This window comes from Cyprinodon variegatus, unplaced genomic scaffold, assembly GCF_000732505.1.
Source record: "Cyprinodon variegatus isolate N-32 unplaced genomic scaffold, C_variegatus-1.0 Scaffold760, whole genome shotgun sequence".
Classification (NCBI taxonomy): domain Eukaryota; kingdom Metazoa; phylum Chordata; class Actinopteri; order Cyprinodontiformes; family Cyprinodontidae; genus Cyprinodon; species Cyprinodon variegatus.
The window spans coordinates 141,422-156,390 of record NW_015151213.1 but is presented as its reverse complement, the minus strand read 5'-3'; the positions used below and the strand labels follow the sequence as shown (position 1 = coordinate 156,390).

Here is a 14,969-nt window from a genome sequence, read left to right as displayed (position 1 = left end):
CGACTGATCAATGTGCATAATAATTGTTAGTTGCAGCCTTAATATATATATATTTTTTTTTCATTAAAGTTTTTTTTTAACAATTTCCATGGCTCCAATTTAGCTCCACTGATTTGTTCAGAGGCTCTGCTGATGAAAAAATGGGCAGATTTCCTTATGAAAAATTGGGTAAAGATGGTTGTTTATAGAAAATAATAGTGAATTTAAAATTTGCCCATAAAATTCTATATATTTTTTTTCTTTTCCAGGTTTTATTGTCAATACACTGGTACAAGTACAGAACAAAGAAATAACCTCTCCCTCTGCATTTAACTCATCCCCTTGGGGAGCAGTGGGCTGCAATTGTGCGGCGCCCGGGGAGCAGTGTAGGATTAAGGGTCTTTTTGCTCAGAGTGGCAGTCTGTGGGAGTGGGGCTTGAACTCTAAACCTAACCCAAACCTCTGGATTCCAAGCTCTATGTCCTAACCACTAGGGCACTATTCACTATACTGTCAGTTCTTATCTGCTTTCAGTCCCAAATACGATCTCAGTCTGTGGTGAGCATGACCCAGTCTGAGGGCAACTCAGACTGGGTCACATGACACCTTCAGCAGAGCATGATAAGCAACAGCTGCTATTTTGACCAGAAAAAAAACATTTATGCAGTTTTACATTAGAGAAACCAAACCTTTTCTTTTTTTTAAATAAATTAAAAAACGTCTTTTTTATGAATTATTTCATCATGCAGCTGCATTTCAGGGGTTTTCTGCAAGAATATTTAATCAAACTCCCAACCAAGGAGGAAGTGAAGTTTTATTTTTGGCAGCAATGTCTGTATTTTTACACATTTATTTACTTCTTTATAACTAGTTTTCTGCTCGTCTGCAGTTTAGAAGCATCCAATAGCTGCTGTGCACATCATAGAGTTAAACCAGCAGAAAAATGAGCAAGATTCACTGTTATTAATCAGTTTACATAAAAAAGGAAAAAGCTTTAATTTACAACGAGCCGCTAAAAGGTTTCTACAACGGCAGCAGTAAACAATAATTATGTACAAAATGTTTGTTTAAAGCTTTTAGCAGAGAAACTAAGGATTCTCTGCTCACTAATTATCAGAGTCCATGTCACTGTCTCCTCCGATGGATCGAAACTCTTCACTGTCTTCGTCTTCACTGAGCGGGACTTGGGACAGGACAGCTGGGCCTCTTCTCCGCGCCTCATCCTCTTCGTCCTCCTCCTCTTCACTGATGCCATACTCTTCTCCGTTGCCCATGCTGGATGCCTGCATTTGACTGCGACTCTCCGTCTCCTCATAGCTGCCGTAGCTGAGAGAAGAGATGGTTTGAGCCAAATGCCACATTTTAAATGATTAAATGTGGCAAATATGTTATTTTTATTACCTAATGTTGCTGTCTTCCATGTGTTCGTTGCCAACCCCTTCATACGACATCATGCTCTCATCCTGCTCCATGCCCATGCGGGCCGTGTCCTGAGCTCTCCGTGGGGGTGCAGGCCGGATATCCACCTCCCTTTCCGAGTCGCTGCCACTCTCCGACAGCTGAATACCTACAAACAGAAAAACAGCAATGATACATTTAGGTCATGAGCAGCTTTTAAGTCTATGTTCATAACTGATCTGAAGTTGTGAATCTATGATGCCATCGTTGAAAAGTATAACTACAGTTTAAATATCAGCTACAGGAAGTATTCAAACCCACAGATTTCGGTCACGTTATAACCACAAAGTTGTTGTGATATGATAGTTTTTTTATGTGAAAGATAAATACTAGTGAAGTGAACTCTAAATGAAATAAAGCCCAACATAAGTTCAGGTAGAAGATGAACTGGCCAGTGGGAAAGAGGTATTAGAGGAGCTTTGACCTAAAGAAATATTTAATGTATCTCAAATTAAGCTGTTGGGTCAAAAATAACTCAGTGCTGCTTTTAGGATGAGGCTACAGCACCAGTTACACTGCGTTCACAATAAACGCACTTAGAGCAGCAAAGAAGTATCTACTGCTTCACCTTTGATGCCTTTCCACATTAAAGGTCTGCAGCAAAGTGCTTTGTAAAGGGTCTGTGGAGGCGTTTAGTCTACGCCAAGAGCTGCAGGCTGGCGATGGTCGCTTCCACAGCTGTTTTCGTGTCAGCTTAGTCCAGTTTGACAACCTGCTGACTGTTCTGAGCGCCAGCTGCTTGAAAAGCACTTTAAGCGCCTCAGATGCTAAAACACTGATGCTACTCCTGCTGCTTAAAGTGCGTTGATTGTGACACAGCATCAGGGTTTGGCCGTTCACTAGCTGCAAGCTTGTGAAGTGATTCTGGGTCTTGTCTTCACCGGAGAACGGGTTGTCCCCTTCTTCGTCGCTGGCGTCGTCCTCTACGTCAGACATGAGCAGGTCCTGATACAGGACGCTGGACTGGGCCGGATGGCTGGACCTCCCACGCTCATCGTCGTCATCCTCCGCTTCGTGGTCGTGCTGCCGCCTGCGAGGTGGCAACAGCATCTCTTCATCGTCTTCATCCTCTAGATCTCCATCAGCATCCTCTGCCTGCCGCCATGAGATACAGAAACAGTGCAATTAACATTCTATAAAACATTTTTTTCTATCTTTTAGTTGTTTTTTTTATTTTTTTCTTACAGGGGCAGGGGTTTTGGGTTTGCCATCATCTTCCTCCTCGAAGCCCTCAATGTCCACATCAGAGTCCTCCTCTCCAGGTCTCCTGATGTGTCGTCCCTGAGAACCAGAATCAAAGGAAATAATCAGGCCAGATCTGCTGAGCTCTTTTCTACTAAATAATTTATTGATAAGCAGATTAAAAACAAACAAACAAGCAACTGCCCAATTCTCTGAGGATAGTCTGAGGAGAGCTGGCATGTGTCTCTCTCCATACCTGCCCCCCTCTCTTCTCTGGAGCAACCAGCAGAGGTCCCTCAGAGAAAAGGCTGCTAGACTCTCTGGGTAGACTCCCTGAAGCCACGCTGTCAAACAGATCAGCAGGCTGGCCGGCACCAGAGTGGGACACACACACACACACACACACACACACACACACAAGGAGAGAGGAAACGAAGGCAGGAGTGAAGCAGAGGAAAAACCTTGGAGAAGTAAACCGGACTGTTCAAATACAACAACCTGGAGGGCAGAGTTAGTGCAGGGAGGATGTCAGAGGAAGGCAGGAGGACTGAGAGCTGCGGGCGAGAAATCTACTCCACTAACAGTCATGAGCCAATGAGGCTTCCGTCCTCTGCTCTTACCTGGGGGGTGTAAGGCCCAGGCGTCATGGGGTCCAGACTCTCCAGCTCTGCTGCATCCAGAGCTGCCTCCTTAGCCGTAGAGATGTCCTTTTCTAGCTGGGTCAGGTGCTCGTCGTACTAATTAAACAGAAAACAACAAAACTGTTAAAGTAACCCTTGTCCTCGTTACCAAAGTTAGACAGTAAATCCAACTCAAACCGCCTCTGACTGGATTCCTGTGCTATGATTAAGGTATTAATGTTGCTAATCATAAATTACATTTCCGGTAGATAGTATTTGATGGTAGTGCATCGACAAAGCTGAATAAAAGCTGCCTCAAAAACTCAAAAATGAAAACTAAAATATGTTAAATCATAATTCTTATCATAACCATGATTTTAAAATGAATTTAAATATCTTGAAATATTAAAATGTATTTCATTTTCAAAAACATCACCTATAACTCCCTTGTGTCTTGCTGTGAAGCTGATTAGTGTATCATTTATAAAGATGAAAGATAAAAGAAAACAACAAAAAGTTTTGTTGTTTTCTGTTCAGGGAGCCAGAGTGGCAGTCTGTGGGAGTGAGGCTTGAACTCAGAACCTCAGGATTCCAAGCTCTATGCCCCAACCATTAGGCTGCCACTCCCCTCGTATGAAGCTAAAAGACTTTAATCTCTGATCCAATTTGTTTCCATGTCACACTGACTGCATATAGAGAGGCTCCGACTATATGGCGTAACGATCGTGCTAGTGGCGTAAGCGTGCAGTGAGACAGGTATTCAGCATTTTAACATAACACGCCTCAAAACCTGTCTGACAGCCACTCAACCCGCCGTCGTCATGCTCAACATCAGCTGTGCGCTCTGCTGTTCTTCCGCTCTGCGCTCGCAAATTCATAAACGCAGGTAAATTAACCACACCATCAGCCAATCACGCTCTGTTTTTTTCATCCAATTAAAGCATTCTTTTTTTTGTATATATATATATTTATTCAGAACATATGTCCAAATAAAATCTACATCCAATGTACAACGGTGTTTTTCTATTATTTTTGAAGCCTAATAAAAACAAAAACCCAACCCACCCAATTCCTTCCTATAGAAACACATGTACACTGTAGTAGGAATATATTAAGCATTAAAGGAGAAGTTCGGTTTTTTACACTTTAAGCCCATTTTCTGTAGTGTCCAGGATGAAATCGAATGATCGACACCAAAAGTTTGACAATTGGTCCTGTCTCTGCTTTTTGGCTCATTTAGAATCCACCCCTGGCTGCTTTAGAATGGCTTGCATAGAGCATGTCCGATAATGTCCTTAAAACAACCTTAAACGTTCTTTTTTTTAAATATGCTACTCACCGTGTCGTCAGCGCTGTTCAATGACGTTCCAAAAAAAGTTTTGTGACGAAAAAACGTTCCTGTCTTGTTTTATTTAGCATTTTGTAAATCCCATTGAGTTCTGTAGGAATAGTCAATATTCCCCTGCCACCGGAAACGGAAATGGGGCCTGTTTACACAGTTGTAGTCTTTTCGCTTCACTCTGTGTACTCCGACGTCGAGGTGCTAACGTCTCTGTTAAACACTTTAAAAAACTCTGAAAATGGAATACGAAAGGTGGATTCTTGATTCTCGACGTCGGAGTACACAGAGTGAAGCGAAAAGACTACAACTGTGTAAACAGGCTCCATTTCCGTTTCCGGTGGCAGCGGAATATTGACTATTCCTACAGAACTCAATGGGATTTACAAAATGCTAAATAAAACAAGACAGGAACGTTTTTTCTTCACGAAACTTTTTTTGGAACGTCATTGAACAGCGCTGACGACCCGGGGAGTAGCATATTTTAAAAAAAGAACGTTTAAGGTTGTTTTAAGGACATTATCGGACATGCTCTATGCTAGCCATTCTAAAGCAGCCAGGGGTTGATTCTAAATGAGCCAAAAAGCAGAGACAGGAGCAATTGTCAAACTTTTGGTGTCGATCATTCGATTTCATCCTGGACACTACAGAAAATGGGCTTAAAGTGTAAAAAACCGAACTTCTCCTTTAACCATGCTTTTGAAAGGTCAGAATTAAGAGAAAAGAGCACAACAAAAATATTGAAATAATTGAAACACAGTGAAGATCAATGTTGATCAGTCTCTCAGGTCTAATCTGGTTGAGATGTCCAAGAAGGGATTCCATATCTGGTCAAATTTAGCCAATGTCCCACGTACCCAATGGAGGATTTTTTCCAGGAGTGCAGTATAACACCAATTAAAGCATTCTTTCCAAATAGCACAAGCAGTAAAATGAAAAACTGCCCAAGAGGATGATTGGCAGCATCCTTGGGCGGAAGTATAAAAATTTTAAGATTTAGCTAAACTTAATATAAGATTAAATAAACTCTTTGCTTTAATAAATGGCCTATACATATATAGCATTTTTCCAAGTGCGAGGACCTGACCAAAGCGATTTACACTACATTCAGTCATTCACTCACACACTGATGGTGGTGTGCTACATGGTAACACAGCTGCCCTGGGGGCTCACCCACAGAAGTAAGGCTGCCGTACACTGGCCGCGACCGGTTCCTCTTACCACCATCAGTAGACAATGTAGGTGAAGTGTCTTGCTCAAGGACACAACGACACTGAAAGCCGGAGCCGGGGCTTAAACCGTCAACTCTTCGATTTCAGGGTAAACTCCTACGTCCGACACCACTGTCTCTACATGCGCCCCCAGAATATTAACTGTATACATATGCTCACTGCCATTTTGCATTAGTATTCATTTCTCAGGCCCTGGAGGTCCTTGCTCTGCATGTTGTAGAGGTTTCCTTCATCCTAAATATTAGATTTAAAAAGTGAATCTATTTCAATGCAGTCATAACATACAGCAGGGTAAGACTCTTAATCCTCCTCTTGGGCAGTTTTTTATTAAACCGGATGTGGTATTGCTTTTGGTACTAAATCCTTTCACGTAAACGTTTGCATTATTACAAGAAAAAACTATTGACGTATTTTGGACAAGTCAAAAAGTATAAAACTGTTATTTATATTTTCAATTCTGCACAAGTCTAGATTTTTTTTAAATATGGACCAAATTTTTACAGGTTTATTTATACTAAGTGAGAAGATGTGTAACAGATAAGACATACCTCTGCTAGCGTCCCTTTGCACACACTAATGATCTCCAGGGCGGTCTTGGTGTAAGGACTGTCTGGACCTGTTCAAAACAAACATTCAGAGTTGGGTTGCATCACAGATCCTGCTTTAAATCAGCTCTAAGAGACACAGCGAGCAGATGTGACATCAGTAAAATCAAAACCCACCGTTGTATTTGCTGCTGTTGGTGTGGATGAGACTGACATCTGAAAGAAAAGTTTCCCGATTCTGGTATTTATGCTTGGAGATGTTCTGCAGAGCAGGAAAGAAAACCAAACAAACACAGCAGCATTTAGTGGTTTTAGCCTACCGGTAATTTCCTTAAAACGTAAACATATTTTGTTCAGTTTAAATCTCAGTTCTAAACTTCTTACCTTCCGGATTGTCTCCAGATCCATGGGATTTACAATGACCTTATAATAATCCGGCACAAACTTTTTATTGACAGGATGGTGAAACGGCCATGACTGCATCCAGGAAAAGAGGAAGAAATTAGAAAAATGCGATAAACTTTGCCTGGATCACTGCTCCGTTGTTAAGCAGACTCACATCAGGAACCACCATCATTTTCTGAGTGACAATGTTGTCCAGGATGAAGGAGAAGGCCACCTGGTCGTCGTCATCCAGAAGGGGGTTGATTGCCTTCTCCAGCCTCACCAGCCGATCCTCCTTCTGCAGACGCAGGCAGAAATGTGACAATTAGGGGTGGAAACCAATGCAGCTGTGCTGAGACGCCACGGTGGCAGCTCACCTCTTTGAGTTTAGCGTCACACAGGTCCAGCATGGACTGTGCTACTTGCGTTATTGGATGTTTCGCTCCTGATGAGAACAGAAAATCCAGAGAGAAAATTACTTGATTTGGAAATTTAAACGTAGAAAGAATTCAGAGATTAAAGTTTAAAAAGCCGCTTCAACAAAGAGTAAAAAAATGATCTGTGAATGATGTCATATTTTAACAGATATTATTTTTACAATTTACATTATATTTCCAATTTTCCATTGAGAATTTAATTCTTTACAATTTACGTCTTTAGCTCAAATTCTGTTAATTTCTGGTGGGGGGGGGATACCCTTCATAACAAAGGAACAGGAATAAAAACGACGTTCTATTGGAAGAACCAGGCAATGCCAATCTTTGAAAATTTGAAAAAAATATGCAATTTGCAAAACTCAATCTGAAAAAGAAATATATAAAAAAAATTCAGAAGTATAAAATCAGTCCAAAAAAAAATGTTAAAAAATTAAATACGCAAACAAATTTTAACTAAGAAATAAAAAACAGCAAAGTTGGTTTTAAAATAATTTTCCACCTAAAAAGTTTTAAAGTTTCAATAAAAAAAAAATCACTGATAGAGAGTTTGCGAAATGAATGTGGTTTGAGATGAAAATATCCAAAGAGAAAACAGAAACAAGCTTCCAAAGTTACCATTGTAGGTTGCGCTGTTTTTGACGATCAGCTCAACCGCCTCACGGAATTCCTCCCTGGACGGATACATCCGCTTCCGTACGTTCTCCCTCAGCGTCTGAAGGTCCATGGGCCGGTTGATGATCTTATAGTAATCCTTGACCACCTTGGCGTTGACCGGTGTGTGGAAAGGGTACGTCTGGATTCAGAGAAAGAGAGACACGTTCCTCAGTAGTCCGAGGCACAAATAAACAAGAAAACTGGAGCATGTTTGTAGGATCTAACGTTGGGGTGATCCCGCATGTCGTTGATGATTCCCTCCAGCACAGAGGACAGCGTCACCATGGGGTCAGTGCGTCTGCGATGGATGGCCTTATGGGGTTTCTGTTAAAATCCAAACAGAGTCAAACATCAGCTAAAGAGAGACAGTAGCCATTCATCTATACACTAAAAAACTCTTTGTTCTCTGATCTAATAGTCCATCGGCCTTTAAACTCTGACTGATTCTGTGTCTTGGATTCGTGTTGTTCTATGCTTACATTGAGGTAATCACAATGGGCCGCACTGCCGACGCGTCTTTTCTTCTTCTGTGGTAGCTGCTGCTTGGGAAACTTGAGCACCAGGGACTTTCTGCGCACCTCGTCAGCGCTGTTAAAGAGCGAGACCGTCAGCAACCAGCAGGTGTCACAGAGACTAAAACGCAGCACAGGAGCCTGCATCCCTTACCTCTCAATCAGCTGCTTCCCAAGCACAATCTTAGTGCCCTCCACCTTGATGAGCTCCTCGTTGTCGTTGTGGATCACGGTCTTTTCCAGCTCCTCCTCCTGCTCCTCCGTCATGGCGACAGGGTTAGATGGCGGGGCGTTGTTTTGGTAGTACAGTGGGCAGAATTTGTTGGTCCTCATGTGTCCGATGGCTCCACAAGCTCCGCACTTCAGCTAGAAGAAAAAAGTCAAATATTAAGGAACACGACGATGACCAACAGGATCCAATTTAAACCATGTGGACACAAAATGAGCTTGAAATCTTAAGAAAATTTTATCTAAAGAACTGAATCAGCAAGCTTACTTTTACCTTGAGGTCTGGTCTCTCCTTGACCTTCTTGGACTTCTTCTCCGGCGGACCTTTGAACTTGTCCTTCTCCTGGTTTCTCTTCAGCCTCCTGAGCTGCTCCTGAATACGCCGCCGCTCCTTCCTCATCTCCTCTCTGTGCTGCTCGTCGAAAAGGGCAAACTTTCGTCTGCAACCACAGAAACGCTCGTTAAAGTGGAGCTCGACGATACGGCCAAAACTCATATCAACATGAAGTTCTCAATTTTTGATTTCAATAATTCCAAAAAAGTTCCCGCACAAGATTCATTAACGTAACGTTTTCTTGGGTGTGATGTTGCCTGATGAAGGCCATACCAACTGAAATATTACATTAATAAATCTCTTGACAGTTAAATTTTGAACTTCTCATCTTTAGTAAAACCAAAAAGATCTCAGCCCTAATTTCTACAAAGGACTCGGCAAAGGTTCACAACACAAGTGAAGCTAACTGGTATGAACCAAACCTTCACCAAAGCAAGAATCAGCTCATTTAAAACAAAAATCCATTAATTCACACATCCCATAATATCACAGGATTCCTCTCCGTCGGTGGTAACAAGCTCACGGTCTACTCTTTTATTTTAAGTACATGTGACTTTTCTGAAATTTACACAGGAGCAGCTCAGTCTGTTTTCCTGCAGATGGATTATTTGTCATTTTTGTCTTTCATACTTTATTCCCACTCAGTTTGTTAGTGAATAAAAGCAGTTGTTTATATTTACAGAAAAAAAACTGAGGTACGATACTGAGGAGATAAGCAAGGAAGTTATCAAGCTAAGCTAGTTAGCATCTCCAGCAAATATGCTAACTAGCTTAGCCTGTCAATATAAAACAAAGTTGTCTATTCATGGTGATAAAAGTACAAAAAAAATTTCCTCTAAAGTAACATAGCCGTATTTAGGAGAACTGCAGTATGCACGGAGCATCTGTACACGTTTAGTGCTGAATATTGACCTGAAAAATATTTTAATGCATTTCAAACTTAGCTAATAGTTGGGTCAAAAGCTACACATTGCTGCTTTCAATGCCAATGTTTCCTTTTTTAAGACAAACTTGAAGACTTGACTAAAGAGAGGAAGAACATGGAGGTTGGGATTCTTCAGGATGATGACTTCTGCTTATTAAAATACTAAAACAGAAAAGGTTTAATGTGAAGCATGGAGGTGGAAGGGTTGTGGTTTGTAGATTTTCTGCTGAGTTATAAAATCTACCACAAGTTATTCCATGCATCAGACAGGGCCTGATGAAAATGTTAGGAGATCTCTAGAAAAGACTGAAGCTGAAGCAGAATTGGATGTTGGTCTCATTCGAAATTCTGTGAGGTGATCACCAACAAGAACCACAGGTTCTGTCAGGATCTGGTTAGCTGTTGTCTTCTAAAGTAGTTATTACATTCTGATCATAAAACCGGCCTGAAAGTCGGAACTTACATAAACTCGTCATCCTTGGTGGTTCTGATCCTGGTGTAAGCGTCGATGACGGCAGCTTTACGAACCGTCTCACAGCGAACGTACTCTTTGCCATCCTCGTCCTTGAAGGTGCGGTAGATCTTGAGTCGACGTCCCGTAGCCGACGAGTTCAGGCTGGTGACGGAGGAGGTGTCGTCGTCTTTGTGGGAGCCGGTGGACAAGGCACTGGCTAGAAGGGAAAGGACGTTTGTCAGAGGAGGAGAGTTTTAGCAGGGAGCACAGCTCTTCTTCCCCACTGGGACTTTGTTTGCTTACACAAGCCTTTGCGATGTTCCTTGCGTCCCTTGTTGTCACGATCGCTCTCCTCGCCCAGAAGCATCCTCTGCAGTTCCTTCCTCTCCTGCTCCTCCCTCTCGCGGGAAAGCTGCGAGCTGGTCTTTTTATTCTGCAGCATGTTCTCGATGTTCTTACCCATCTCCTCAAAATCACTGTCTTCAGCCGAGCTGCTGTCTGTGTCTGTGGACAACACCTCTGTGGACTCCAGCACTCTGTCACGATGAGGGGGGAATGAGACAAACAAATTTTTTTGTTTTTACGTTGCACAGGGTGACTCCAAAGAAATCAAATCATCAAATGGAGGACAATATATGGAGCTAAACTGGGGCCATAAAATTTGTTTAATTTTTTTTTTTTAACTAAAATAAAAACATTTTTAATATTATTTAAACTAAAAAAATTTTTTTAACCTAAAATAAGTTTTGAAACAAAACAAAAAAAACATTTGAAACAGAATTATTTTTTTTCAAACTTTGTGGAAGTATTACAATTTTTTTAAGCTTAATAATTTTTTTTCCAGACTATAAAAAAAAAGTGTTGAAACAGAAAAAAACAGATTAAAATTGAAAAAAAGTTAAACACCACTTTTTATTATTTTTTTTTTGTTACAGATTTTTTAATAGCAAACTTCTGGTATGGGGGCAGATCTTAGAGGACTTCTGGTGTGGAATGATGACTGACAGTTATAATGCCTAGATAAAATATTATTAGCTGTTACATTCAAAAACTGTGCAAACTAGTTCATCACTGCTGCATCTAGTCTGGTAGAGCTTCTGTTCTACTTTGAGAACATGGGAAAAGTCCAACACAGACTGAAAATGGTGCAGTATCAGAAATTTTATAATTTGTGTCACAGGGAGACATAAGCATATGTGAAACATGCTTTAATACGCTTTAAAGACATTTCCATTTCCCACGGTTCCTGAATGCAACAACAACAATTTTGTCCAGGTGTCTAATTGGTCAGTCATCATTTCACATCTTTGTCATATAAGCCCCACCCCCACAGAGAGGCTGGCAGCTGGATGTATAGGAAATACAAATACGTTTGTAAAATTTCATTCCAGTTTTAAAATCTTTTTCTTCATTAGAAAGAGTTGAATAAACTTCATGGCCACAATTTAGATCCATGATAATGCTACTAAATGAGCCCCACTTGTTCTGCAAGTCAAAGATCCTCTGGCACTCCTCCTTGTAGCGCTCCTGGTGTTCGGCGACGGAGAAACGAGAACCTCTGGCAAACTTGCTCATTGGACCCTCACCTGAACGGGCCTGCTCTGTGGACATGGTTCTCACCACATCAATAACCTCCCAACGGGAAAGTTTCTTGATCTGACCCAAGAAAAATAGAAATAAATGCTCAAAGATGCAAAAGAATAAAACATTCAAACAGGAAAAGATGGTGGTGTTATCTTCCCATCATGCTGTGATGGGAAGATAAATGGAGAGAAATACAAAACAATACAGTCAGCTTAATATAAACGCACACCACAGTTTTCAGATTTTTTGGTAAATTTTTTTCTAACACAATAAAATTTCTTATTTTCTTTCAATTTCTGAAAAATTAAATTTGTTCCATTATTACTGAAGCACAATTTTGTTAATGGAAGTTGAAAAAAATATATAAATCCAGAAATTAAACAGTAAAAAGATTCTTAATCGAACTTGATTTCTGTTTTTTTATTTTTTCCAAATGTTTTATTCTTTGTAACCTTTTTTTATTATTATTTTATTTTTAATTTTATCTGTTCGACAGAGTTTTACACATTTCCTGTTTTATAAACTGAATTTTTCAGATGACATGCTCTTGTCTTCTAGGGGCGGGCTTTGTTTGGGCTGAGGACCAAAGGCGAATTTCTATTGGTCTGCTGGATGTTTGCGACAACATTTTATTGGTCAATATGCGCATAAACATCAAACATTTGTATTAGAAATTTTATTTTACTGAAAAATTTTGAAAATGTTAAACTTATATAAGATCTGTAAAACAAATCTGAAATAATAAACCTTAGAATATATAAACTCTGAGAAAACAGCAAATTTACACACAAATCCTATTTTTTTCTATTAAGAAGATTATTTAAGTTTTATTTCTGGATTGCATTTTTTTTCCAATTTCCGTTTAAATACCTTTCTCTTCAATTGCAGCAATAATGGAACAAAATTGACTCCATACACTTCATGGCTGTTGATGTTTTACATGAAGTCTCGATCTAATAATCATTATTTTGTGGTTGTACTGGAATACAATGAAAGCTGTATCCAAGCAATTGTGAATAACTGTATGTCTGGATAGAAAACCAGAAATCATTGTTTTCACCTCTTCCTCAGGGACACCAAATTTTCGAAGCAGCTGCTTGGCGTTCTTCAAAGAAAGCCTCCTGAGGTCGGCATCCGTTCCTGTCACTGTCTTTTTAGCAGGCTGCGGCTCTTTGTCGTCCTGAAGGGAAACAAAGAAATTCAACAACCAAAATAGGAAGGGAAGAAAATAACGACGTGAGATGATAGGATTCCGTTTCACAAAACTGACCTTTTGTTGAGTGGGCTTGTTTGGCACTTTCACGTAAGAGAAACCTTCGCCACATCCTGTGGGATCTGCAACTCCAGTGACTTCCAGCAGACACTTGCCTTTCATGGCAGAGATGAAGGCCCTGGTTGTGTTCCAGGGAGCTGTCCGCACCTAGAGGCCAAGACACAGAGGTGGTTTGAATCTGGCAGTTTACCTCATCTCACCTTATTGTCATCAAGCACCGTACCTCATCGTCAATCTTCATTTGAAAGTCCTCTTCATTCTCCTCTTCTGGAGCAAAGAAAGACTTCTCCCCATATCCAGCGTCCTACAGAAGATGACCAAAAATATGGAGTTAACCTTTCAACGTCCACCTGGTTGCCGGCGACGGTTTTTAAAGGGTTAAACTGGTTAACTGTAACAAAATTACAATGGTAAAAATTTTACCAATATAGATATGTTAGGCATTGTTAGAAATCTTAGATTCTCCATAATTCAACCACCAAGTTCATCTTATGGACACAGCGAGCACCATTAACACAGATATAGCTGCGTGTCAAAACTTAAACATACAAAGCAGCCACAACAACATACCTTTGAAGGCATTCAGAAGCCGTTTTATATATCTAATCTTCAACTATTTCTACTCCATTCATCCATAAGTGTCCACAGATTAAAAGTAATCAGCATATTCACAATAAAAACATTATATGAAGAGAAGTCTGCTACATAACGTCCAGTTTTTCACGTCAGAAAAGTTAACTGGTCATAGCTAATGCTTAGCATATTTCTAATTAGACTTCCTTTCTCAAATGTTTGCCTTAAATGTTCCTGTATTTATTTATTTTTATTTTTTTACAGTGTCTTCTTATCAACAATACAAAAGTGTCCGCCTCTTTGTATGACTTGATTTGACTCAGGAACAGCTGATGAAGTCTCACAAACGCTCCTTGCCTGACAGCCAATTACTCATCAAGTAGAGCAATATTACGTTCATAGAGTCCTGCTGTTATTGGTTAAGACCATGTGCGCTGTTTGCAGCCAATGAAATAAGATTTCAAACATGGCTACGGAAGTCTAGGTTGCATAAAGCAGAGCTGTGTCACCGGCGTGCGTAAAAGTGAGAGATACTGCTGAGACGCGTTCATTGTGCGCAGTTAGAAGTTTGTTACCTTCTGATATTTTTGAAGTTTGGCCACTGATTTTGTGTTATTACAATGTCTAAAGCTGAAAATAAACAAAAAACACATACAGCACAGGAAAGGCCCTGGAGCTTATTTATATATGACACCAGTGGGTTGACAGTCTTTTAATGTACCCCTCTGTTTTGTGTCACAGAGGGACTGCTATAACCTCTGGCACACAGAGAAAGGACTGAAAAATGAGACGCTAGGCTGTTTTTTTTTGTTCTGTTTTTTTTATGTTATATTAGGTTTATTTTTACATTTTGTGATATACAGCGATTCTGTTTTTATTTATTGTTTGCTTCTGTAATATGGACACTTGAAAATGAGCATGCCCACAATTTTTATTCATTTTTATTTATTTTTTTTTTACATTTATAGTCACTTTTTTTTATGCACCTTCAAAGAAAACTGAGACACAAGCCTGCTCTGGTTTTTTTGTTAGTTTCATATGGACACTTGAAAAGCAGCAGTTTCACTATTTTTTATAGATTTTGATTTTATTTTAGGTTTAATGTTGTATTTTTATAAACAGTGTCTCTGTTTTTATTTAATGTTTGCTTTTTTTTATATTGACTGAGAAAATGAGCATGTCCACAACTTTTATTCTTTTAAGAAAACATATATAGTCTTTTATTTTTATATATATATATATATATATATATATAT

General features: G+C 39.9%; 1 protein-coding gene across 4 annotated transcripts in view; it reads right to left on the bottom strand.

The window, feature by feature from the left end:
• Positions 1-760: 760 nt before the first annotated feature.
• taf1 (TATA-box binding protein associated factor 1) overlaps positions 761-14,969 on the bottom strand; it is a 27,578-nt gene continuing 13,369 nt past the window's right edge. Inside the window, exons 20-41 of one of the 4 annotated variants that reach the window (XM_015395778.1) lie at positions 13,364-13,444; positions 13,138-13,287; positions 12,928-13,047; positions 11,764-11,939; positions 10,587-10,819; positions 10,293-10,500; positions 8,845-9,010; positions 8,497-8,708; positions 8,310-8,418; positions 8,056-8,154; positions 7,792-7,969; positions 7,117-7,184; positions 6,915-7,037; positions 6,740-6,832; positions 6,533-6,617; positions 6,359-6,426; positions 3,240-3,356; positions 2,876-2,983; positions 2,623-2,718; positions 2,319-2,532; positions 1,381-1,546; positions 761-1,305 (exon numbers count right to left, since the gene is read on the bottom strand). In XM_015395778.1, the coding sequence (XP_015251264.1) occupies positions 1,086-1,305; positions 1,381-1,546; positions 2,319-2,532; positions 2,623-2,718; positions 2,876-2,983; positions 3,240-3,356; positions 6,359-6,426; positions 6,533-6,617; positions 6,740-6,832; positions 6,915-7,037; positions 7,117-7,184; positions 7,792-7,969; positions 8,056-8,154; positions 8,310-8,418; positions 8,497-8,708; positions 8,845-9,010; positions 10,293-10,500; positions 10,587-10,819; positions 11,764-11,939; positions 12,928-13,047; positions 13,138-13,287; positions 13,364-13,444 (3,090 nt within the window). In that variant the 3' untranslated portion in view covers positions 761-1,085. Of the gene's footprint in view, positions 1,306-1,380; positions 1,547-2,318; positions 2,533-2,622; positions 2,719-2,875; positions 2,984-3,239; positions 3,357-6,358; positions 6,427-6,532; positions 6,618-6,739; positions 6,833-6,914; positions 7,038-7,116; positions 7,185-7,791; positions 7,970-8,055; positions 8,155-8,309; positions 8,419-8,496; positions 8,709-8,838; positions 9,011-10,292; positions 10,501-10,586; positions 10,820-11,763; positions 11,940-12,927; positions 13,048-13,137; positions 13,288-13,363; positions 13,445-14,969 lie in introns of all 4 variants that reach the window. The other 3 variants (XM_015395777.1, XM_015395780.1, XM_015395779.1) reach the window with 3 other exon arrangements.